Source organism: Lasioglossum baleicum, chromosome 18 (genome assembly GCF_051020765.1).
Source record: "Lasioglossum baleicum chromosome 18, iyLasBale1, whole genome shotgun sequence".
Taxonomy (NCBI): domain Eukaryota; kingdom Metazoa; phylum Arthropoda; class Insecta; order Hymenoptera; family Halictidae; genus Lasioglossum; species Lasioglossum baleicum.
In genome coordinates, this window is record NC_134946.1 from 2,142,866 (window position 1) to 2,166,734 (window position 23,869).

The following is a 23,869-nucleotide window of genomic DNA, read 5'->3' on the forward strand; positions in this document are numbered from 1 at the left end:
ACACGCGGCGCGGCGAAAGCGGTCAATAAAAATGGTCTTTTCTTAAAAAATTATTCGTGTTTTGGAGTCGTCAGCAAGATCTCCAACCTCGACATTATTGAAAATGGTTGAGGACATCTTGCCAAAGCTGTGAACCAAAATGGCAGACAATTCCAAAATATTAACGATTTAAAGTAGAGCATTTTGTATAAAAAAATGGAATTTCTAATGTTTCATAAACAGAAATTACATTAATTTCACAGTGTGCTATCTTTTCGTCCCGGAGTGTAATACCTCATACGTCATACAATAATTAAAGGTTTAGTAATTGATGAGCTACCAACATGTTTAACAATGTAAACAATATTTTGAATAATGGTACAGCAATTTTTAGTGATGATTTCGAGTCACCACTGGAGCGCTATGGGTTAAATTGATGATAGAAATTGCAGGATAGTACAGGAATGACAAATATTATAAAGCGGAAACGCTAACGTTACCGTTAACGCGGCAGAAGGAATAGCTGCAAGCTGCAAGTACAATTGTATAGAATTTCGGGGAAAACTTGGAAGAGGGAGGGTTGCCGGAGGATTATTTATGGCGTGGAAGAACCGACGGGACGGTGCCCGTTAGCCCGTAAGGATAATCACGGTCGCTTAGAGTGGCCGGACTATGGCAAGGTAAAACGACCGGCGATATTGAAGACAATATAAATCCTCGGAAGCGTCTATACCTGTCTTTCTGACCTTTCCTTGCCGTATTAAGGTCTTTGCAGACTACATATACCGGCACGGCGGCTACCTGCAACGGACCGCGCGGTCAAAAAGGCACCGCGGTGGTGGTCTTTTCCGTACACTACTGACGGACCGGCGCGGCGCACAGTGGGCTGGATCGAAGATTTTAGTGACATTTTGCCAGGAAATGAACTTTCACATATCGATGTATAATCAGTTGGCATTGTCTTTCGAATGTCCACTGACCTCAAAAATGGAAGAATTAATAAAATTAAATGAAAAGTGTAGTTGTACCAAGCTTTTAAAGTTGAACGTTGTAGAATCTACGTTTGACACCCGAAGAATGTCCTTTCTTTTTCGCGACATCTTCACGATCCTGTTCAAGATTTCAGCCCCGTTTTTTTTCTATAGTAAAGAGCATTATTTTCTGTTAAGAAACTATAATTGCAGTTACAATTATTATATGCAATGTATTAAAAATTTAATGTTCAATGTAGGTCAGAAAAATGTCAAAAATTTTACAATTAACAAGCAATATCTTTTTATACCCGTTAGAACCCGCGTTCGGACAAATCACAATGTGTTCAGGACACTTTCCTTTACATAATGTGTAAAAATCTTGTCCACCTTCATCCACCTCTCTGAGTTATTAACGTTTAAAGTTAGTAATGTCACGTTATTTCGCATGCGTTTGGTAGCCACTGCGGGATATTAAGACATGTTTCTAAGAAACTCTTTAGATTACAAATACACCTATACCTACAAATTGTTAAGGTTAATTTTAAAAATAATGTGTTTAAATAAAAAATTAGCTTGATTTCGACAATTGACTTCGTTAAGTACGGATGTGATTCAGTGGCATGATGGCAATACCGCAAGGCGATTCTTTTCCAATCCAGAAAATGCACAAATCACAGGAATTGAAATAGAACTAATTAAAAAATTTTATACAATACTGCAAGTAATTTCGTCTCTATATGCAATAGATGCTGGAAATGATATTGTGGTATGACAATAAATGGTATTATACGCCAGCCTCCGTTCACAAACTCTGAATACATGGCACGCAAATAATTATTTATTTATTTATTTGTTATTATAAATTTTTGAAATTACAAAATCCGGAAAATTTCAAGAACAGCGACAAATCAAAACGTACTTCACACTTTACATACTATTATTAACATCTGACCCACGCATATCAACAATGAGATTGTAAATCATATAAAAAGAAAAGAAAATTATTACATTCTGAAGCTATGCAGTTACTTAAATACGTCAAATGTAAAAATAATACATATATTGTACAGAAAATTCGCCTGCTCTAACACTTCTAAAAGGAATGCTTGTTCTTTGACACCTTCAAGTGCCTGTTCACTCGAGTGTCAGCGTTCTCCTCTTAAAACTAAGCCATACATACCCCGACGGCACAGTCTGCTCGAGCCCACCGCCGGACCCAGCTAGCCGAGCCCAGCTCGACACGTTACGGGCTAACGCAATGCTTGGCTCAGCTTTGAGACCAAATCAGGACGATTTAGCCTGGCCCCTGTGCACAAAAGGGCGCGATTTTAACCTGCCGGGGGCTCGAGCCCAGAGCCTGACGGCCGGGCTGGGATTCAGCCTGTTTTTGAGAGGGCAGCACGGTATCACACTAATGTGGCCAATCAGTGCTTCGATTGGGCCCAACTTTTCTCGCGCATGCGCGACACAGGGCGGGTTGCATCAATGTGGCAGTACTTTGCAAATGCGTAGCAGTCTCCCTTGTTACCGACAAAAGTATAATAAGTTAATAAATAAGACCTTTGAGGGCGATTGCTGCCTAGATTGTCCTTTATCTGGCGTTTTTGACTACTGAAAAACCCGTGTTTGTATTATCACGCAATGAGAACGCGAATCCCGCACCCTTGCAATCTTGCAAATCGGCTGAATCCTAGCCCGGCCGGCAGGACCTGGGCTTAGAGCCCTCGGCAGGTGAAAATCGCGCCCTTTTGTGCACAGGTGCCAGGCTGAAACCGAGCCGGTGTGCCGTCGGGGTAGTAACAAAACTCTCCCAAACATTTGAAGTTTCACTTTTCTGGACGTCCAATGTTTATGTTATTCTGCAGGCAAGTCTTCGACTAACTGCATTCAGTTCGAATAGAACCATCGTGTTGTATAGTCGACTGCTCATTCGAACCTTTTTTCCCGTTGTTTCGTGTAATTCAGTGCAATATTCGTTTTATAGTTTATATTTCGTATAGTTTATATTTAGTGTGTGTATTGTTTTGAGTGCCGTTAAGTTTATTCTGTATCTTGATTAATTGGCTTATCTTTTATACTTGTTATATTTTTGTTCATATTTTTATCTTTTATAAACACATTACATATACATGAAATAATACGAAATAACAAAGGGCATAACATATAGAATGGACATGATTTTAAAACAATTAAATTGAAAAAAAATTATTTATAATTATTATAAAAAACATCTTTTGACACGCTTGTAAGGCGTTTTTACCTCCTCGGTGCATTTTGTATGCGTTGATTATTAAAAGATTTCTCGAATTTATATTTTACGTATTCCAGAAAACATTACATGTATGAAATGTAAATATAAAATACATATTTAGTAAGAGTAAAAAATAGTTCGGAAGATTACACTTAAACAATTTTATTTTAATACAAAAATTCAATGAAAATTATTTAACAATTATTGTTTAACAAATTAGAAAAAATTTTATTTGTTTACAGTTGAAATTGACTATTTTTTTAATGCATTCTAGTGCAAATTTCATCCCGATATCTCTTATGGTTCAAGAGTTATAACAAAATGTCACTAAATTTCACGATCCAGCCCACTGTGCGGCGCGGCATGGCACCGCAACGACACTTTCAGTGGCGCTCATCACTAGCGCGGGCGTTCGCCGCGCCGCACAGTGTGACGAATGGCCTTTTTAGCTGGACAAAATTAACTTTCAAATAAACAAAAACTAACTGTGCCAATATTATCTAAAATAACCATGTATTAAAACCCTTGAATATTAAAACTTAAAATTCTTTTGTTGTATGTTTACAGAGCGTGTAAACTTCACCTAAAAGGCGGACGCCTAACCTATAAATGAATGGGCACATTGTCATACGCGCTAGAAATATGTTAAAATGTACGAAGGAGTATTTAAATTTCCTATGTATGATGGATATAGCATCTCGAAACATGTATTTTCACTTTAGTAATTCCAAATTATCGATAACATTCCTCTATTTTTGTAAATTAAGTGTTAAAGACGGTACTTATTTTTCCACAGAAACGCCCATGTTACTCCTCTTCGTCAATGAATTAGTATATGCCCCACGTCGCCCCACGCGATGATTTTTACATTATTATAAAGTAGAGATTCTCTAGTTTATTGTAGTACCAAAATAAAATTGCTATACGTTGCTATAGCATACTAATTTTTACAATGACGTTACGTCGTTTTACGTTCACGATCGTGATAATCACAGCCCGGGCAGGGCCCGAACGCAGCCGATGCCGTCGTCACTTATAGCGGTTTGTTTAGTCTACTCGTTGAAACTTATGGATTGGTTTCGTTCATTGTATATTTAAGGAATATACAATGTAATGAATATACAATCGTCAGGTTTTCCTCCGAACTTTCTTCTTATGAAAATTGGTTTCTTCAGTTTCGAGCGATCAGCGTGCAGTCTACATCTCCCTTGCGTTTTTCATATATCTTTCAGTTTCGTTATTTTTATTGTTGTTGTTGTTTTTTATTGATATTGTTATTATTACTGTGTTTGTTGTTAGTGTTTTATTTGTTACGTTATCACATCAAACGTGATACCTTTTTTCAAATTTTTAGATTAATTTACATTTGTTTATAAGTTATTAGTTTATAAGTTATTAGTTTCTAGCAACCGAACGCTCCTATTGAATACTTTCATTTTGATCTGTGTTATTTCTGTTGTTTTATTTATATTTTTATGTTATTATATTTTTAATTTTTTATTATATTAAAATAATAAACAATAATATGCAGCAGATTATTTATAGATTGAAACCGTATATACTAAACCAAAGAATAATTCTTTCCCGTATGTCTGAATCTCCAAAAAGTAAATTAGTAAATTATATTAACATTCTTTTTGTCCATAATTGAAAATGATGTATTCTTTGATAATATCTACTACTTGTTATCATTCTGTGTGTTACATAGATCCATTACTAACTTCGTTGTATATTATATTTAATTATAAATCACTTAAAATATATTGTTTAATTAACAAAAACCAACTAAATGTTGTAAAAAGTTAATAATTATTCATATTTTATACAACTGTAAACATATCAATTGATAAATATAGAAAAATAGGCGATTTTTTTTTAGAATTTTGTCCAGCTAAAAAGGCCATTCGTCACATGTGCGCCGCACAGTGGGTAAAATCGACGTTCTAGCTGTTCACGGGCTAAAAACTCAAAGTCCTCATATCGATTTTTAACGAATGCACAATGTTTCTTAAATGTCTATTACATTCGAAAACGATAATATTAATTAAAGCTATTAAAAACTCTCGTTACAATAAACGTTCAAAGATCAAACTTTTTCAGATACGATTTATCACAGAAAAAATTTCTTTTCTTCATAATGATGTCCTGGAAAACCTACTAAAGATTAAGCGACCAATTTTTTTTATATGAAGAATGTATATCTATGTTGAGAACGCACCAGAAACTAAACATCATTGTTCATAATTTATTATAAACAAAAACATTTAATCAACTAAGGAAAATCGTCGAAGTTTTTCACCTTTGACAAGGGATAAAGTTGTCATTCCCGGGGATTCCCATGGTCTGACAAAGTGGAACATTTTCGGCAAGATCTCCTCTAAAAGATCGTGCAAAATTTAGATCCGGGATAATCCGGGAACCCGAAGTTGTGATAGTTTAAAGCGTCGCGTGACACGCGCACAGTGGTGAGTTCGATCGAAATCGTGGCCAAATTATTCATTATTCACACGAGTTTTCAGACATTTCCGGTGGTGTGACAAAAAAATGTTTCCTACAAAAAGTAATCAGTGCACAGTCTTTTAGAAATATCAATACAAAAAATTTCCAAAAAAATTTTTTGCAATAAAAAATTGTGGTCACCATTATTTATTTATAACTATACATTTTGTACTCAATAATGTTATAGCTGACGCTAAGACGAATCCAACCACATATTTAATGTAGTCTTTATGTATTGAAATAATGGTGAAATAGGCGTGAACACCCAGTTTTCAAATATTATTCATTATTCACACGAGTTTTCAGACATTTCCGGTGATGTGACAAAAAAATGTTTCCTACGAAAAGTAATCAGTACACAGTCTTTTACAAATAACAATACAAAAAATTTCCAAAAAAATTTTTTTTCAATAAAAAATTGTGGTCACCTTCATTATTTATTTATAACTATATATTTTTTATTCAATAATGTTATAGCTGACGGCAAGACGAATCCAACGACCTATTTAATGTGGGCTTTATGTATTGAAATAATGGTGAAATAGGCGTGAACAGCTAGAACGTCGATTTTACCCACTGTGCGCCGCACAGTTGTCCGAGAACGCGATTTTACTGGCCAAAAGTCAATTTTCGAAGTGCAACATTTTGATAAAACTTTTTTGGCTACAAAGTAACAATACTTCAAACCATCAGAATCCAAAACATTATCCATTTCAGATAATTGTGCAACCGAAGGTAACGTTCTAAAGACAAAATTCTAAAATTCAAAGTGAAACTAATAATTCTAAGAACTCATTATAGAGCATATATAGCAGGTTTGAATAAATGTTTTATGTATATATATTTTAATAGGCGTGTTTTCATTATTTAATAAGGTTTCCAGCATTATCTAATCCATGTACGAATGCTGCAATATTATTGGCAATTTAAACTTTGGGAAGGTTTTTAAAAAAATGTATAAAAGTGTTAGACATCAGACTTGTTTTATATGAAAGTTCAAACAATTTCGAATTTAGAGCATATAAATTTTAGGTGCAGCCTGCTGCAGCCGTGTTGTTTATACGATAATTAAGAAATAAAATCACGCGGTATTTTGGCGTCTGGATAGCATAGTTGACTTGGACTCTGATGTTTGTTAGTATTTCTTTGTATAAACTGTTACATTGTATTACATTGATCAGATTCACAGAAATAATTGGTTCTCGTCGAGCATACTTGTTTTTGATCGCGTTAGTCTTCAATCGAATATTCACGTGGAAACATCTGTACTGAAGGAGTTTGCTAAGTTTTATGTGTGTTAAATTGTGTATTATAGTTAGTTATATAATTATAGTTGGACATATTTACATATGTAAAAACATATAATATATATATGTATATATACATTGTACATATTTTTAATTCATTTAAGTGTGTAATTTAGTTTAAGAGTTGAAAATAATTTTGAATTACAATGTCGGAAAGTATGTTCCACTTTAACCTTCCCATCATACTGTCTTGACGTGAAAAGGTTAATTATTTTTATATTTGTAGACAAAACTTTAAAAATGAGGATTTTTTAATGCATGGTATAATGAAGATGATCCGAGCAGGAAAATAATTGCTGTGTCTGATGTTATTTTTGATAACATCAACGAAGTGACTTGTGACGAAACTAGAAAGTCCATTAAACGAAAAGTACGTCTTTTTTGGATTAATTTATCCCAGAAATGGAAAAATTGTCATCGGTCACTAAAGTGCTTTAAAGCGAATTACGATAAATGGTTAGAACAACATCTAATCTTTGATCGAAACGTAAATGAAGATCAATTGATGATGCGGAAGATTTAGACGAAGAGGAATACGAATTAACCATGTTGAAATATTTGAATAATTTAGAATTAACATCGGAAATATAATTATATACAAATTTATTGCGTTGAAAAATGTCGATATGTGTGCCTCTTTAATTTTGATTACGAAAAACGAATTTCCAGACTATACAGGGTGTCCCAAAACCCCTTCGACTCCGGGAAATGGGAGGTTCCTTAGGTCATTTGAAGCAACATTTTCCTTTGCACCAATGTCAGCCGGGGCTTTGTTTAGGAGTTATTAACGAAAAACACGGACCAATCAGAGCGCGACCTAGACGCGCGATGGCACGTTCAGCCAGGCGCTCCGGGAGACGAGCGTGGTGTAACGCCGCGATGCCGCAACGAACAAGAGTTTCTCGAGATTATGTGAATCTTCCCCGATTTGGATGAGCTTTGGATATGTTGTCAAGACCATGATTCTGAACAACATTTCCCTTTACAGTTTTTGTCAGCCGGCTTTAGTTTACGCGATAAATGTAAATACTTGGAATTGTAAATCGATCGATTGTACTATCTTCTACCCGATTTGGATGAGCTTTGGATATGTTGTCAAGACCATGATTCTGAACAACATTTCCTTTAGACTTTTTGACGGTCGCGGAAGAACTTTACTTGTCAATTCATATGGGTGGATCTTTTTACCCGACTTACGGCAACGTTACCCGAACGAGAGAAGAAGCAGAAACTGATTGTATTGAAAACTCACTTATTCAGCCGTAAATCCATTTGCTGCTTCGAAATGTGTGTCACTGGGTCACTCGGTGACGAACTGTACAGATGTCTTCAGGTATACGACAGTACCGAAAGCTAAGGGACGTACGGCCAGGTCGACGAACTGCACAGCCGGTGGTAGAAGGCCTAAGGGATGCGCGGTCAAGTCGACGATCCAGAATTTCACTTTCACTTTCGATTCGATAAATAATTCGTATGATTATTTCACACAGATGCCTTGAAATTTTTCCACACTCACAATCACTGTTCACATTTGTCAACACATAGTTATGCACTAATAATAATTGCCATATCCCTTGACCTGCTGCACAAATTACAACAATCAGGTAATGCAATCACTAGACTGCGGATTTCATGCATTTGTAGCAAACATGAGTAGGTGCATTTTAAGACACTAGAGAGATTAAAATAACTTCAAAACACCAATGTATTATTTTCAACTTCTTAAAATGATCACAATCAAATATCTGTCTGGCTCCTGTCCCTTGTAATAGCGGCAGCCAACTTTCATTTTACATAAAGATCCGCAGTCTAGTGATTAGATTAAATAATCGTTTAATTAGTTTAAGCAATTATTATTAGTTCATAACTATGTGTTGACAAATATGAACAGTGATTGTGAGTGTGGAAAAATTTCAAGGCATCTGTGTGAAATAAACATACGAATTATTTATCGATTCGAAAATGAAAGTGAAATTCTGGATCGTCGACTTGACCGCGCATCCTTTAGGCCTTCTACCACCGGCTGTGCACTTCGTCGACCTGGCCGTACGTCCCTTAGCTTTCGGTACTGCCGTATACCTGAAGACATCTGTGCAGTTCGTCACCGAGTTCATTATCTCGTAAACTAAAGCCGATCGCCAAAAAGTCTAAAGAGAAATGTTGTTCAGATCCATGGTCTTGACAACGTATCCAAAGCTCATCGAAATCGGAGAGGAGATAGTTCAGATAGTACATCGATCGATTTACAATTACAAGTTACTTATCTCGTAAACTAAAGCCGATCGCCAAAAAGTCTAAATAGAAATGTCGTTCAGAATCATGGTCTTGACAACATATCCAAAGCTCATTGAAATCGGAGAGCATTCACATAATCGAGAAACTCTTGTTCGTTGCGATGTCACGGCGTACCACCGGCACTCGCTTGCCGGCGCGGCTTGGCGCGCCGGGCCAGGGCGCGCTCTGATTGGTCCGTGTTTTTCGTTAATAACTCCTAAACAAAGCCGCAGTTGACATTGGTGCAAAGGAAAATGTGTCTTAGAATGGTCTCAGGAACCACCCCCTTTCGGGATTTTCATGAGTTTTGGGACACCCTGTATATGCACTAGGGTGGACCTTATTTTCCACCATCGAAATTTTTATGTGCGACCCTCTAGATTTGTTCCATTTGATAATAAAATAATTTCTGCAAAAGCGGAAGTCGATAGGACAAAGGGAAAGGGTGCCACAATTGACTTGAAGTTTGGAAATTTCACTAGTTTTACTCCAATTCTATCTATAACTCCATTGTAACATTTCCGCTGAAAAAATTATTATTATTTACCAAAAGTATCATTTCTCGGTTATTTAATAACAATATTTACTTATAAGTTTGAATAATTTATTCGAAAGTTTGAACCTTTAGCGTATAAGAGTACAAGAGTACTACAATATGAAATGAAAACCACTGTTACCTGTCAGCAAGGTTTTGCTTGCTGCAGCTACCTGAGAACCTTTTACCTATTCCACTGACCCTCAGAAACTTTCCGTTAGGCCCTTTAGAAGCCTCCCCTCTTTTATGGTTATACCTAAACTCATTTCGTACGTCCATCGACAAGAGAACTCACTTCTCACTGCAGTCTAGGCCGAATCTTCGTAGCACTCGCATTGGAAATACTACAGAGAGTTGAGTAAGATGGAAACAAGGAGCAGTGATCAGTTATTCCTATTAAATCACTTTGAGTCACAAATTGTTGGGGCTAAATTACCAAGCAACGGACAACTTTTACGTGTATTGTTCTATAATATGCGAAAAGTGAACTTAAATCTACGTGAAAGTGCGGCTTTAGTGATGAAAGAAGTAGAAATTTTCTGGGAAAAGGCGAGAATTCCAATAAAAAAAACATCGGATAGTATTAATAAAGTGGAAAAACTATACAACAAATGGCGAACGCTTAATAAAACCGCGAATCGCCAAAATGATCTACAGAGAAAGCGAGAACAAGAATTTATAGATTCATTAGAGGATTTATTCGATATCGCACATGCGAATGCCTTAGAAATGATTTCTGTAGAGGAAGATAAGATATTCCTCCTGCAGCAGAGGGAAAAGAGACGAATCGGTTCGATGGCATCTATTGATCGTAAATTAGTAGAGAAAGAAGAAAGACAAGCAGAGCGGAAGGAACAACAAGAGATGCGGTGGCAACGGGCTCAGGAATCATCGATCAATGGTAATGTTTTGAAGTTATTTCTAATGCTTTCACATTTATATTTTCCAATTATAGCAAATTTATTTTTACGTTATAGATTCAGTACAATTAGAATCAACGTCCACATCCAGTGATGAAGAGACAGAAGTCCCGTTAGCAAGAACCATAGAAATTCTTTCGGACGAGCCTCAGGTACCTGACAGTGATGACACCGAGGCAGAGGACTACAATATACCTGGGCCGAGTAACCCCAAGAAAAGACGAGGAAAGCAGAAGGTTATTACTCCAAAATTAGTAGCTGTTTTAGATTCGTGTAGAATAAGCGACCGTGATGCAATTCGAATTGTTATGGCAACAGCAGAATGTTTAGGTCATGACCTAAATGAATTAATAATAAATAGAACATCTATTCGAAGATATCGACATAATTATCGGTCTGAGCATGCAGCACAGTTGCAAGAAATGTTCGGACAAATTAATCTTAGGGGCATAACTATTCATTGGGATGCTACACTTATACCAGATATAAGCCACAAAAATGTAGAACGATTACCGATAGTTATAAGTTGCGGGGAAATTAAAAAATTATTGGGAATTCCAGTTATACCATCGGGTAGTGGGGCCAATCAAGCGTCGGCAATCTTCTCTAAGACAGAAGAATGGAATTTATCACAGCAAGTAGAAGCCCTTTGTTTTGATACGACCGCAACCAACACCGGCAGAATACAAGGAGCCTGCGTTCTATTGGAACAAAAATTAGAAAAAGAATTATTGTATTTGCCATGCCGTCACCATATTTATGAATTAATTTTACGTGCTGCATTTGATACAAAAATGAAAAGTCGACGGGTCCAGATGTTCCTCTTTTTAAGAAATTTAAAAATTCTTGGAGTTCAATAAATAAAGACAATTTTAAGCCCGGCGTAGAAGATGAATTTGTACGTCAAAATGTAATAGAGATTGATAAAAAGATTGAAGCGGCAATACACAATTTGCAACAAATTCAACCGAGGGATGATTACAAGGCACTGATAGAACTTATGATAATTTTTGTAGGCGGAACTCCACCTAAAGGTGTTAGATTTAGGATGCCTGGCGCATTCCACCATGCGAGGTGGATGGCTAAGGCTATATATTGCATAAAAATTTATATTTTTAGGAATGAATTTCATTTAAGTAGTGAGAAAAAGTTATGGATACAAAGTATTTGTATTTTTTTAATTAATATATACATACTCGCTTGGGTACGTACCACTGTACCTGCGATAGCACCCCGGTTAGATTTAGAACTATTAAGTGATCTATGGAAATATAAAGAGATTGACGAAACCATAAGTAATGCTACGTTGCAAAAACTGAGCAATCACTTATGGTACTTGTCACCAGAAAATGTGGGATTGTCATTTTTTGATCCACACATTTCTGTAGAAATTAAAAAAAAGATGGTTGAAGCACTCAACAAAGAAGAAGAACAAAATTGTAAAAAATTGGTCATTCCTAGAAAAGATATTAAACTATATATAGATATTACTATGGACAATTTTGTTTCTACACAAACATTGAAATTCTTTTCTAGATTTGATATAAATATAGATTTTATGTCTAAGGACCCAGCATTGTGGGAAGCGGATAATAATTATAAAGCGGCGACAAGAATTGTAGGGAATTTACAAATCGTTAATGATGTAGCTGAACGAGCAGTAAAATTAATGAAAGAGTATTCCGATTGTATTACCAAAGATGAAAACGAGAGACAGGACATTTTACAAATTGTATCAGAGTATAAACAGCGTTACCCTACAGTCGATAAAAAAACATTAAGTCAACATTTATAATAAATACCACCAATATTTATAAACGTATGTATTTATTAATAACAAAATATATTGCAAAAAAATATTGCAATCTTCGTTTAAACAAATTAATTTAATTGTTAATAAATAACTTTTTTTTATTACAATTAAAGATATTGGTCTAAAATGACATCTAATAATGAAATAATGTGCTAAAAACTGTTTTTCCTATTTTTAGTGAAATTTAATTTTTTTACATAAACAAAGTCGTTGTGGCACGTCTTCTCATTGCCCGATCGAGTTGATTTTTTACAGGGTTTATTTTTTCACTAAATGGCACAAATTGACGGGGTCGCACCATTAAAATTCCGAAAAAATTTTTTCACCAAGAGTAACTAAGGTCCACCCTAATATGCACTTTCCCGTTTAAAAATTGATTAATGAAAATGCCAAGAAAATGGCTACAATGAATTAAATTTGCAGAATGGTGAATTTGGATTGCAAAACCTGTACAACTGGAATGAATTGAAATGCAGTGATTTCGTATTGAAACAAAAATATATGGACTGCGGCCCTCGAATTAATTTGTAATACTTAATGAGGCCTTAACTGATGGAAGGAAAGTTGCATGTGTACCAAGTGTTTTTGATGTGTGTACACTTTGTAGACATCACTCCATGATCCATAATTATGATCTATCAACTCCTCTATTTGTTCCAAATATTCGTATGTTGTTGTCAATAGATCTCTATAATATGAAAAATTTCTATATATCATTTATCATAAATTTTAAACTTTCCATGCACGAAATACAGTGTGTTTACCTACAGGTGGGAGAAAATTTAAGGGGTGGTTCTCGACGATAATATAAGACGAAAATGAAGAATAAAAAAATTGCGATTTCGGCTTCGTTATTTAGTTATTAACAATTAAAAATCCGCCTAAAATGCTGCAACACTTCTAACAGAAGTATACGTTGCGTACGTCAGACAGGCGCGCGACAGTCTCGTATCAAGTGACAAACGCATGCATACCTTGATTCTCATTTGGGGCCCCAGCGAGGTGAAAATGTTTAAAAAAATCGGTGGACGACATTGAACCTACCTACTCGTTAAAATCCACAAGGACATTTCTAATATCCGCCCTATGGAATTATCGAGTAGAAGGGGTCAATGCCATTTCACTTTTAAATTGTTTTCTTATATATATGTATATTCTTATACAGGGTGTCCCACTGTATCGAGAACGGCAGAATATCTCGGAAGACAGTTGTCGTTATCAAAAAAGTGTTCCGCAGCGGCTGCTGGCTGTTGGCCGACGACCGATCCAGGATGTAAACACAAGCTTTTTTCATCTTCATCAAAATCAGAATAATATCATGTAGCACATCTTTGGATTCGTCTCACTACCCGCTATTATTTTCTAAAGAAAAAAATATAGTATTCCATTTAAAAAAATCAAGGTGACCTTGAAATGTCCTCCACCACTCCACCCACAACAAAACAATTAATACCACGTAACGTAGCCCGTAATACCAAACAACTTTTGTAGGAACACTTTTTTGATAACGATACTGTCTTCCGAGATATTCTGCCGTTCTCGATACAGTGGGACACTGTATACATATTCTCATATATATTTTTATTTTTGTCTTATATTATCGTCGAGAACCACCCCTTAAATTTTCTCCCACCTGTAGGTAAACACCCTGTATAACGAACTTACTTGTACGAGCTTGTAGTAGTATCCGACGTCTTTTCAATGTAGGGAAGGCATACATTTGCGAGTTTATACAGCATATTCATGAGCTCGATACTAGAAGGTCCAAATCTTTCAATAACTGCAGCAATTATACTTTCTCTGCATTTTTTAGCATCTGCCAATTTACCTGCAAAAATAATCCCATTTAATTTATAATAAAGTTAATAAACATTTCATACAAATAATTGATTTATACAATACCCTTTAACATATATAATTTTGATATGATATGTAATGTAGAGACAATATCTTCATTAGATTTATATAACATTCTTCTCCTAATATTTAAACATTTTTCTAATTTCTTAAGAGCTGCTTCAGCATTTTCTTGAAAAATGTAACTCTTAGCTTCGTTAAAGAGTTTTCCAGCTTGCTTTATTTTATCTTGTTGGAAATGTTTGGGCTTGTCGGAGCAGTCTAAACAAAATAAAGAATTCTTGATGTTGCACACTGCACCGTTACATTTCGAACAGTTCATGGCAGTGAACCTTTCCTGCAGTGATAAAATGATTGTAATTTAACTGTTAAATTATTTGAAAAAGAATGAACTGTGTATATTTACATACCACGAAATACTTCAGATTTGGCTGAGTGCAACGTTTACAATTACAGATAAAATAATTCGATCTTGACAGTAGTTCCTGTCTTTCTTCTGTTGATGTATGCCTGTAATCGGGACCTATGGATAACAATACTAAGTAAGCGATGAAACGAAAACGCACATATCCATGTTTAACACGTTGAAAACTCTTAATGTACCATAACTCATCGAAATTTCTTCATTCGCGGCAATATCCCTCGATGCTTTAACGATCTGGTATTGATCCATAAAACTAAAATATAATAATAAAAATAACGTATTATTAACTAATGTAATTCAAGTGTCTCAAAAAAAAAAAGAAATAATTACTTGATAACTATGTTGGGATCACAAGAATTATTCATCATACTTGCAGACGGGTAAATTCCTATAGCTACAAGGTCTGTGTTAATTATGAGACCGATAGACAAATGATTTTCGCTCGATTGTAGACTGGTCATATGCATTGAACTACAATTGGAAATAATTTGTAGGATATATCGTAGAAGTAAAGAGCTTACGTAAAGATGTTTATTATCATCTGTTATAGCATGGAAGTTGGAATTGAAACTGTTATCAACAAATTTCCTTGCAAAATCATTAAGGTCGTTTCTTTGAAAGAAATCGGTGTGTTCCATTAAATACGTGGTAAGTATGACAGATGTCTGTAAGATTTAACATTTAATTGTATAAGTTATACAAAAAATCTTGTTTTCACAATACTGTTGTGTTACTTACAAGACAGTGCATTATCAAATCTTCTAGGGGTACTTTATCAAAATTAGTTATCAAATTTTGCATTTCATTAAATTTGATTGTATCCGTTGTTGTTGTACATACTAGTAAAAGTTTCACGGCAAGTTGTCCAGTCCAACATTCTTTCAACAGACCCATTTGACATTCCCAACAATGGTACGAAGACCATGCTTCTTTCAAACAATTTGTGTCGCAATAAAAAGTATTCAAGCACTTTGAGCACCTAAATCAACATAATTCATGATTTTTACAATAGTTTTCATAAAGTATTTTGTTTATAACTATACTTTACTTGTATATTACTTACGGTACAGGAATGTCTGTGCAGAGACGATTACAGTGTTGACAAATACGACTCACTTTGCAATCATTCCGGAGTACAAAGCTTACTGGTTTTTCTAAAAACAGGACTTCGCCCTTTCTTATAAATCTATTTGCTACTACATGTCTCCCCAGTTCTTCGTTGAACTTTCGATCGATGCTCGACGATGCATGTGGAAAATTAGGATTTTCATCGAACATTAGCATAGACCTAAAGTCTGACGGATCATCGATATTTTTCGACTCGTCTGGTGTACATGGTCCATTAAATGTTATTCCAGAAATTCGTTTTTCAATATCGTCTGAAAGTTGATATTTAAATGTGGATGTATTAGAAGCATAACTCATTTAGAACTTAATCTCTATATTAAAATCATTCTTTCGAGCTTAGAAATGTCATATCAATACTTATCAACGCATATGTGCTATGTTTACCTTTTATAGAAGGTACAATATAGTTGGGATCATCCATCGATTCACGTATTTTGGCGATCATTTCTTTTGCTAAATCTGGATTACCTAATTTCAAGTAACATTCCACCTTACGCATATGTAATTTGTAATGTAATCTCTTAGGACAATTTAACTCAATTGCTAAATCAATATCTTTTATACAATCCTTGTCGTTGTTAACAGGTATGCGTTACACATAAAAATACGTTAATACAATGGAAAGCATTAAATACATATCTATAGAAAGAAATATGTATTTACCGCATAGTTTACATGTTTACTTACATTGTATCTATTTAAAAAAAATAAAGATGCAGATCTGTTTGCAATAGCCACGGAAAATTCAGGACTGTGTTCTGGAGCATACATAGCACATTCTGTATAAGACTGTATACTCTCTGAATAGTTTTTGGCTTGAAATTGTTTATTTCCTGTGTTTTTCCATACTTGAGCTTTTGTGATAGACTTCGATTCTTTTGTATTTTGACAGCCTTTCATCCAGTTCGACACAAATTCCCTATTTACAAGAAAAATGATTTAATATTATATATTTGTAATGCTGTAACAAAAATCTGTGAATTAATGGTTTACTCAATAATATACACTGTTTGTCTACCTTGTGTATTCATCATTCCAAAAATAAAACATTAAATCCTCCCGCTTTATATTGTCTTTCAAACTGTGTCGTCTTGTTAATTCTTTGAGAACATCAAGTGAAACGTGCCTGTCCATGGGTGCGCCTACGGTGTATTATGGAGGTGTTCCGACAACAAATCACCTCTTGACCTCTGTAAGGTTGACGTTTTGTGATATTTAGATATTTAAATCCTACTTCTCTGTCGTCGCTAGAGATGAGGCACTTATGATAATCGTGCCAGTCGTGCCGTGCTGTCTCGTGCACAGTGCTGAGACATTCTGCAAGATTTCGCGCGCATGCGCGGCCAAAACGTTTTCTTTATAAATTAAGCATTTCGATAATTTAATCTGCAACTTACGAGAAGATACAAGTCTTTCGTAATCTGGTGCATAATTAATAGAGTCGCTTTTCATCATGAAGATAATTTTTCCGTATTTGAAAGTTATTTTGAATTGCTCGGATGCATTAGATACCACGCACAAAAAGACGATTCGCGACGGATAATATATTCCTGAGGCAAAGCATATTAATTTGTATTACAATCACGATTGCTTTACGTCTAGTAGAGTATTTTTTTCATGATTTCGGAACTTTTTTCTTTATCGAAAGTGTCAACCGAGTGTATTTAAATATTTCTATAAAGTGTGTGAATAAATAAATGACCAAACAAAGATCCCTATATTAGAATCATTTCGGTCTAATTTTGCTCGACAATAAAATTACATTCCACTCTAATGAACAGTTGCTATTACACACTTCGTTGCCATTACAACGAAATGCTATGCTTAGCTATTACACATTTTGTGAGTGTCCGGATACTTTTGAACAGTAGTGAATAATTGACGGGAAAGTATCTATATTTTACGGGGTGTTGAAGGTACCCCATTTTATCGAGAATTTTACTTTACTGAGGCTAAAATCGCCACGATATCTCACCATTGGCTAAAAGTCTCTGTTGTGAACAAATACAAAATCATGAAAATATTATCACGCAGTACAGTATTCACTTGACAAATGTCCAAAATACCTGGCCTATCATTGTCCCAGAAGGAGTGTAATCATTGGTATGTAATCATAATACTGGTCGGGTACATCCGTGTGAATGCGACACCAGGAGACCATTACTAAAATCCAATAACAATCTGACTTTCACCAACATATTCGTGGCATTTTTCTAATGCAAATGATACCAAGTATAATATAATTCCGATAATACTTACTTGTGTAATGAACGATGAAAGTTTCGGGCGCAAGGAAGAAACACGGAGAGTCGTTACGTGCGCGCCGGCACAGTTCAAAGTCTTTCCTATACGTTGTCCTTCCTTTGGCTCGAGACTTTCATCGTTCAGTGCACAAGTAAGTATCACCGGAATTATATAATATTTGGTATCATTCTCATAAGAAAAATGCCACAAATATGTTGGAGAAAGTCCCACAAAAAAATAATGAAAAATAAAGAACTCTCGAGCTTTTTGACCCTCATTGGGTAGTAGGGATAGTATTTTGGATATTTATCGAGTAAACAATTAATAAATTCATTTGGCACGAAGATTTGTAGAGTACTTACTGCAAGCGAAGAAATTGGTGAACAACAAGGAACGAATACGTATGACCACGACCACGAGACTGCTGAACACTGCTGAAGACTGCGTTGGACTCAGTTGGACTGCGTTCCTCGCGGTCGGCGTCGACCGTCGCCGTCGACCACGAAACCTCTGCCGATCGTCTTTTGTCAATCGTGCCAGATCGCTTCGGACCAATCAACGGGAGGCAGTGATGCCATATAGCTGGCGCGGACACGGATGGGGGTGGGGGCCTCAAACGCCTGCTTCTCCCAGAAACTCTCTTCCATGCAACGCGCGCCTTCGTTACTCCCACCATACGCATCTTCGTACCGGACCGCGCACGAGATATAAACAAGTCATCGCGATTTAAACAACTAACGGTCAGTTACGGTTGGCGAGAGAACGAAGCATCAAAACACATACAATGTTTCATTTTGTGGAAACTGGAAACGTTCACGTTGAAGCGGCGAACAGAGCTACTCTTAGCAGTCTACCAACGACACATCGACGCTTTCTTAGCTTCTATTGCAGCTCCAATGTGGTGGTACTCCTAGCGATGCCGAAATCTAGAAATACCAGATGCTACTCGCGACATGTCTATTTTGTCCCGATATTAATGTATAATGTATTTATAAAAACGCTCTTCATAAATTCAAAGAATCTTTAAAAATTCCCAAACGATCGTATCATCATAAGAGCTACAAATGAGCTGCCTATGAAAAAAGTTAACTTACGGATGGGGTTCTAAGCATTCGCATAAGCATGCGCATAAGCAAAGCAAAACGAAAATAAACTAGAGGGTTATTATTGCTCCCTCGCAGGGTTGTTTTTGCTCGCTCGCTTTGCTCGCTCGCGGATAGGATTGCTCTTGCGAAAGGGTTAGTGGTACGCATGGCTAGTCGTACCTATAGCTATTAATGTTTTTTTTTTATTTGGTGTGTGACTCTCCACGAGCCACACAAAGAACTTCCCGATGCGTTAGTTGCAGTATGTTATCATCATTATTAAGTGTACGTTTTAAGAAGATTATACGTTTTCAGGGAAATTCAATAGTTTTCTACTTATCAAAATGTTTGCTATATGGCGTCGCATTAAACCAACATCGTAGGCTCGTTGCTCGCTTGGTTCCTTGTTATAGCATACTAATGTTGCAAAATAAATTGTCTTAATTAGTTTTTCGCAAACGATACAACTCCTCATTATCCGGGTTTGCAGTAGTGATCTTGGTTTTCTTCGATACTGTTAATTTAAATTGTCCCAAAATATATAAACTGCGCTCAATTTTGAAACTCTGCTCAGTGCTACATACAACATTTGTAAAGTTCGCCTTTCTGATTTTTAAAAATCCAAACATACTTTCTCGTATGTTTGTCCTGACTTTTATGAATCGTTATCGCTTCAGTAGGAACCACTGGAAATTGACTACGTGTGATTTGATATTTTTTCTCACTCGACATATTTACTTGATTCGATATTTTTATTATTGGTGTAAAATTTTGATCAATATTGGCATTTTTCATATAATCACGATAACGAGTTCTTACTTTCACTCCTACTCTGGCCAATTGAAAATCTAACCACAATATAGACGGAATTTTAGTATTTTCTTGAAAAGTAATAAATTTTAATATTCCGCATGTGTGCTCCATTAACCAATCCGTTTTCAACATCAATGTTATTAATAATTATCATATAGTTTATATTAATTTTCAATTTAACCTCAGTTAATAATTCGTTTTGAACTGATTGTTTTTTTAAAGATTGTAATATAAATTTTTTTTGTACTTTCATCGATATTCTTTGAAAATGTATTCTCGGGAGTAGAGATGATTAACTCACTCTTGCATTGGGATAATTTTCGATTATTGTAAGCGGAAACATCATCGTATGTACAAAAAAAAATTTTTTTTTAATTTTTTTTAAATTTTAAAAAAATCGAAAAAAAAATTTTTTTGTGTAATTACGTTTGTTTCTTCGGTGGAAACTTTCCGTTCTCTCGTATAAATTGCATTGTTGAATGAACTTCTTTCGAAAAAACTAAAAAACTACTTGACCAAAATGGACCAAAATCTAATCAGCTCTAAGTTACAGCGGGGCACATCGATTGCATAATTCATCATCCTGATCGCGTTGTTACTTTTTCTGAAAACGTTAACGAAAAATTTGATTACATAGAAACGGCCATACGCACACACACACACACACATACGAACATTTTGCTGAAAATAGTCTAAAATGACTGCAATGACCATGAAACGTGAAGAACTGCTAAAAAATCGATTTTCGATTTTCGGGGTCATTACAATAACTTCCCTATAAAATCGGGAAGTTAAAAATCATCGAAATCGGTGAGGTGGGACCTTTTATGCACAATTACCGAAACTAGTTTTTCCGCAATGAAACCAATTAAATCGAATATTCACAGTCGATTGACTGATACTTCTTTGGAAAGCGCGTTACGTATAGCGATGTTGTGGCTTGACGTTTCAGAATTAATTCGAAACGAGCAATGGAAACGTTTAATATTCGCTTTTAATATGCTTTATATTGCTTATTTATTTTCGTTTTGCTTTGCTTATGCGCATGCATAGAACCCCATCCGTAAGTTAACTTTTTTCAGAGGCAGCTCATTTGTAGCTCTTATGATGATACGATCGTTTGGGAATTTTTAAAGATTCTTTGAATTTATGAAGAGCGTTTTTATAAATACATTATACATTAATATCGGGACAAAATAGACATGTCGCGAGTAGCATCTGGTATTTCTAGATTTCGGCATCGCTAGGAGTACCACCACATTGGAGCTGCAATAGAAGCTAAGAAAGCGTCGATGTGTCGTTGGTAGACTGCTAAGAGTAGCTCTGTTCGCCGCTTCAACGTGAACGTTTCCAGTTTCCACAAAATGAAACATTGTATGTGTTTTGATGCTTCGTTCTCTCGCCAACCGTAACTGACCGTTAGTTGTTTAAATCGCGATGACTTGTTTATATCTCGTGCGCGGTCCGGTACGAAGATGCGTATGGTGGGAGTAACGAAGGCGCGCGTTGCATGGAAGAGAGTTTCTGGGAGAAGTAGTGATGGGCATTATCGACTAAATTCAACTATCGACTAATTACTATTTAGTTCCCTGATAACCAGGCCTGCCGAGGGATAATCCTACCTAGAGCTAAGAATTGGCCCGTTCCGAGCTGCGCTATTGTTCGAGTTGCTCAAGGTGGGATTAACTCGATTTTTGCCTGGGATTCTCCGCGCGTATTAGTAGCTATTTTTGCCGTCTAATAGCGGAGGGCAATCAAGGGCAATAGCAGAAGGCAAATTGAAGGCAAATTGAAGGCAGCCAGCCGGCCGAAGCTGAATTTGTTTAAGAGGGCAGTACCGTCGCGTCTACTGATCTGATTGGCTAATATCGTTTTACAGGGCCGCATCGTCGCGGTGAGGGTAGTTCGCACTGATGTGGCAGATGTCAGCAGCGAAGTAATCGAGCGCACGAGGAAGAAGATCGATCGACACCAATCGATACGACCAGCGTGTCGTTCGGAATAACGCATACGGTCGTGCGCAGGCGCGGCAGCTCCCCACTACGCACAGATGCACATTTTGTGCACATGCAAATTTTACTTATTCTCATATTTATGTTATTTTTCTTAGACTGCGGATCTTTATGCGAAATAAAAATTGTCTGCATAGATTGCAAGAGATGGAAACTATAAAAATTGCATTGCCATACCATTTTCTCTACAGTTCAATTTCAATTCATTACATTTCGAAATTTATTGAAATGTGTTTATGGAAAAAAAGTGTCGTTCGACGGAAAAGAAAATTTATATTTTTTGTATGACTACTATACACTTATTTTAATGTTTAAATATTAATAATTTTAAATTCAGACTACTCAATATCAGAAGGGATAATAAATGAATGAAGTAGGAAATAATAAATATTATATTTTTTCATTTAGTTTGATTATTTTTCTTTATTAGTCAACTATTAGTCCAATTTTTACAAACCTTGACTTGCGCGAACACAGAAGATGATTTGCAGGACAAATCTGATAAACAGGTTCTGGATGATCAGCTTTTCTTCGTAACTCCTCCCGTGAATCGCTCGAGTACAGTGCTGCTCTCACCGCATTTCTTCTTGGTTGAAAATGGTTGAAAAGAGGATTGTCTTATTATACAGACCTGCACAGACCTGGGCGACGCTGGCTCGAAAAATACATGTTGCTGTTGCTGCTTCTCACCAAAGAGGACTGAAGAGGACTAATCCTGACTAATCCTCTTTGCTTCTCACCTTCTCTTGCTCAGTAACACTCAATTACACTCAGTAAGACAGTTCCAGTCCCCACGTCATCCACTCCGACAAAGGAGTTGCAGGCTGCAACAGGCTGCAAATGGCTGCAACTTGCAGCAACATGTGTTTTTCGAGCCAGCGTCGCCCAGATCTGTTATTATATTCGCCAATCACATCATCACATCAGTACGACTCGACGGTACTGCCCTCTTAAACAAATTCAGCTTCGGCCGGCTGGCTGCCTTCAATTTGCCTTCAATTTGCCTTCTGCTATTGCCCTCCGCTATTAGACGGCAAAAATAGCTACTAATACGCGCGGAGAATCCCAGGCAAAAATCGAGTTAATCCCACCTTGAGCAACTCGAACAATAGCGCAGCTCGGAACGGGCCAATTCTTAGCTCTAGGTAGGATTATCCCTCGGCAGGCCTGGTTATCAGGGAACTAAATAGTAATTAGTCGATAGTTGAATTTAGTCGATAATGCCCATCACTACTTCTCCCAGAAACTCTCTTCCATGCAACGCGCGCCTTCGTTACTCCCACCATACGCATCTTCGTACCGGACCGCGCACGAGATATAAACAAGTCATCGCGATTTAAACAACTAACGGTCAGTTACGGTTGGCGAGAGAACGAAGCATCAAAACACATACAATGTTTCATTTTGTGGAAACTGGAAACGTTCACGTTGAAGCGGCGAACAGAGCTACTCTTAGCAGTCTACCAACGACACATCGACGCTTTCTTAGCTTCTATTGCAGCTCCAATGTGGTGGTACTCCTAGCGATGCCGAAATCTAGAAATACCAGATGCTACTCGCGACATGTCTATTTTGTCCCGATATTAATGTATAATGTATTTATAAAAACGCTCTTCATAAATTCAAAGAATCTTTAAAAATTCCCAAACGATCGTATCATCATAAGAGCTACAAATGAGCTGCCTCTGAAAAAAGTTAACTTACGGATGGGGTTCTAAGCATGCGCATAAGCAAAGCAAAACGAAAATAAATAA

General features: G+C 36.2%; 2 protein-coding genes across 6 annotated transcripts; one reads left to right on the forward strand and one right to left on the reverse strand.

The window, feature by feature from the left end:
- Positions 1-9,637: 9,637 nt before the first annotated feature.
- On the forward strand, positions 9,638-12,620 carry LOC143217817 (uncharacterized). 2 transcript variants are annotated; one of them, XM_076442453.1, is made up of 3 exons: positions 10,026-10,720; positions 10,797-10,975; positions 11,301-12,620. In XM_076442453.1, exons 1-3 carry the CDS (start codon positions 10,183-10,185, stop codon positions 11,379-11,381), a joined length of 798 nt encoding a protein of 265 aa, XP_076298568.1. In that variant the 5' UTR covers positions 10,026-10,182; the 3' UTR covers positions 11,382-12,620. The 2 variants fall into 2 exon arrangements, with proteins under 2 accessions (XP_076298567.1, XP_076298568.1); XM_076442452.1 differs by having other exon boundaries at positions 9,638-10,720; positions 10,797-12,620.
- Positions 12,607-18,783, reverse strand: LOC143217816 (protein-lysine N-methyltransferase SMYD4-like). 4 transcript variants are annotated; one of them, XM_076442449.1, is made up of 13 exons: positions 18,221-18,516; positions 18,028-18,124; positions 16,980-17,151; positions 16,649-16,880; positions 16,346-16,529; positions 15,897-16,212; positions 15,572-15,812; positions 15,164-15,498; positions 15,013-15,086; positions 14,820-14,932; positions 14,455-14,746; positions 14,218-14,380; positions 12,607-13,240 (listed from the first exon to the last, which is right to left on the reverse strand). In XM_076442449.1, exons 3-13 carry the CDS (start codon positions 17,093-17,095, stop codon positions 13,087-13,089), a joined length of 2,220 nt encoding a protein of 739 aa, XP_076298564.1. In that variant the 5' UTR covers positions 17,096-17,151; positions 18,028-18,124; positions 18,221-18,516; the 3' UTR covers positions 12,607-13,086. The 4 variants fall into 4 exon arrangements, with proteins under 4 accessions (XP_076298564.1, XP_076298563.1, XP_076298562.1 ...); XM_076442448.1 differs by lacking the exons at positions 18,028-18,124; positions 18,221-18,516 and adding an exon at positions 18,568-18,783 and having other exon boundaries at positions 16,980-17,278; XM_076442447.1 differs by lacking the exons at positions 18,028-18,124; positions 18,221-18,516 and adding an exon at positions 18,568-18,782.
- Between the last annotated feature and the right edge of the window lie 5,086 nt (positions 18,784-23,869).

Coding starts and splice junctions, on each gene's coding strand:
- LOC143217817 (XM_076442452.1), top strand. CDS start 10,183: ATGGAAACAAGGAGCAGTGATCAGTTATTCCTATTAAATCACTTTGAG. Junction 10,721..10,796: donor TCAGGAATCATCGATCAATG/GTAATGTTTTGA, acceptor TTTACGTTATAG/ATTCAGTACAATTAGAATCA.
- LOC143217816 (XM_076442448.1), bottom strand. CDS start 17,095: ATGGACAGGCACGTTTCACTTGATGTTCTCAAAGAATTAACAAGACGA. Junction 15,087..15,163: donor GATCCCAACATAGTTATCAA/GTAATTATTTCT, acceptor ATTATATTTTAG/TTTTATGGATCAATACCAGA. Junction 14,933..15,012: donor AGAAATTTCGATGAGTTATG/GTACATTAAGAG, acceptor TGTTATCCATAG/GTCCCGATTACAGGCATACA.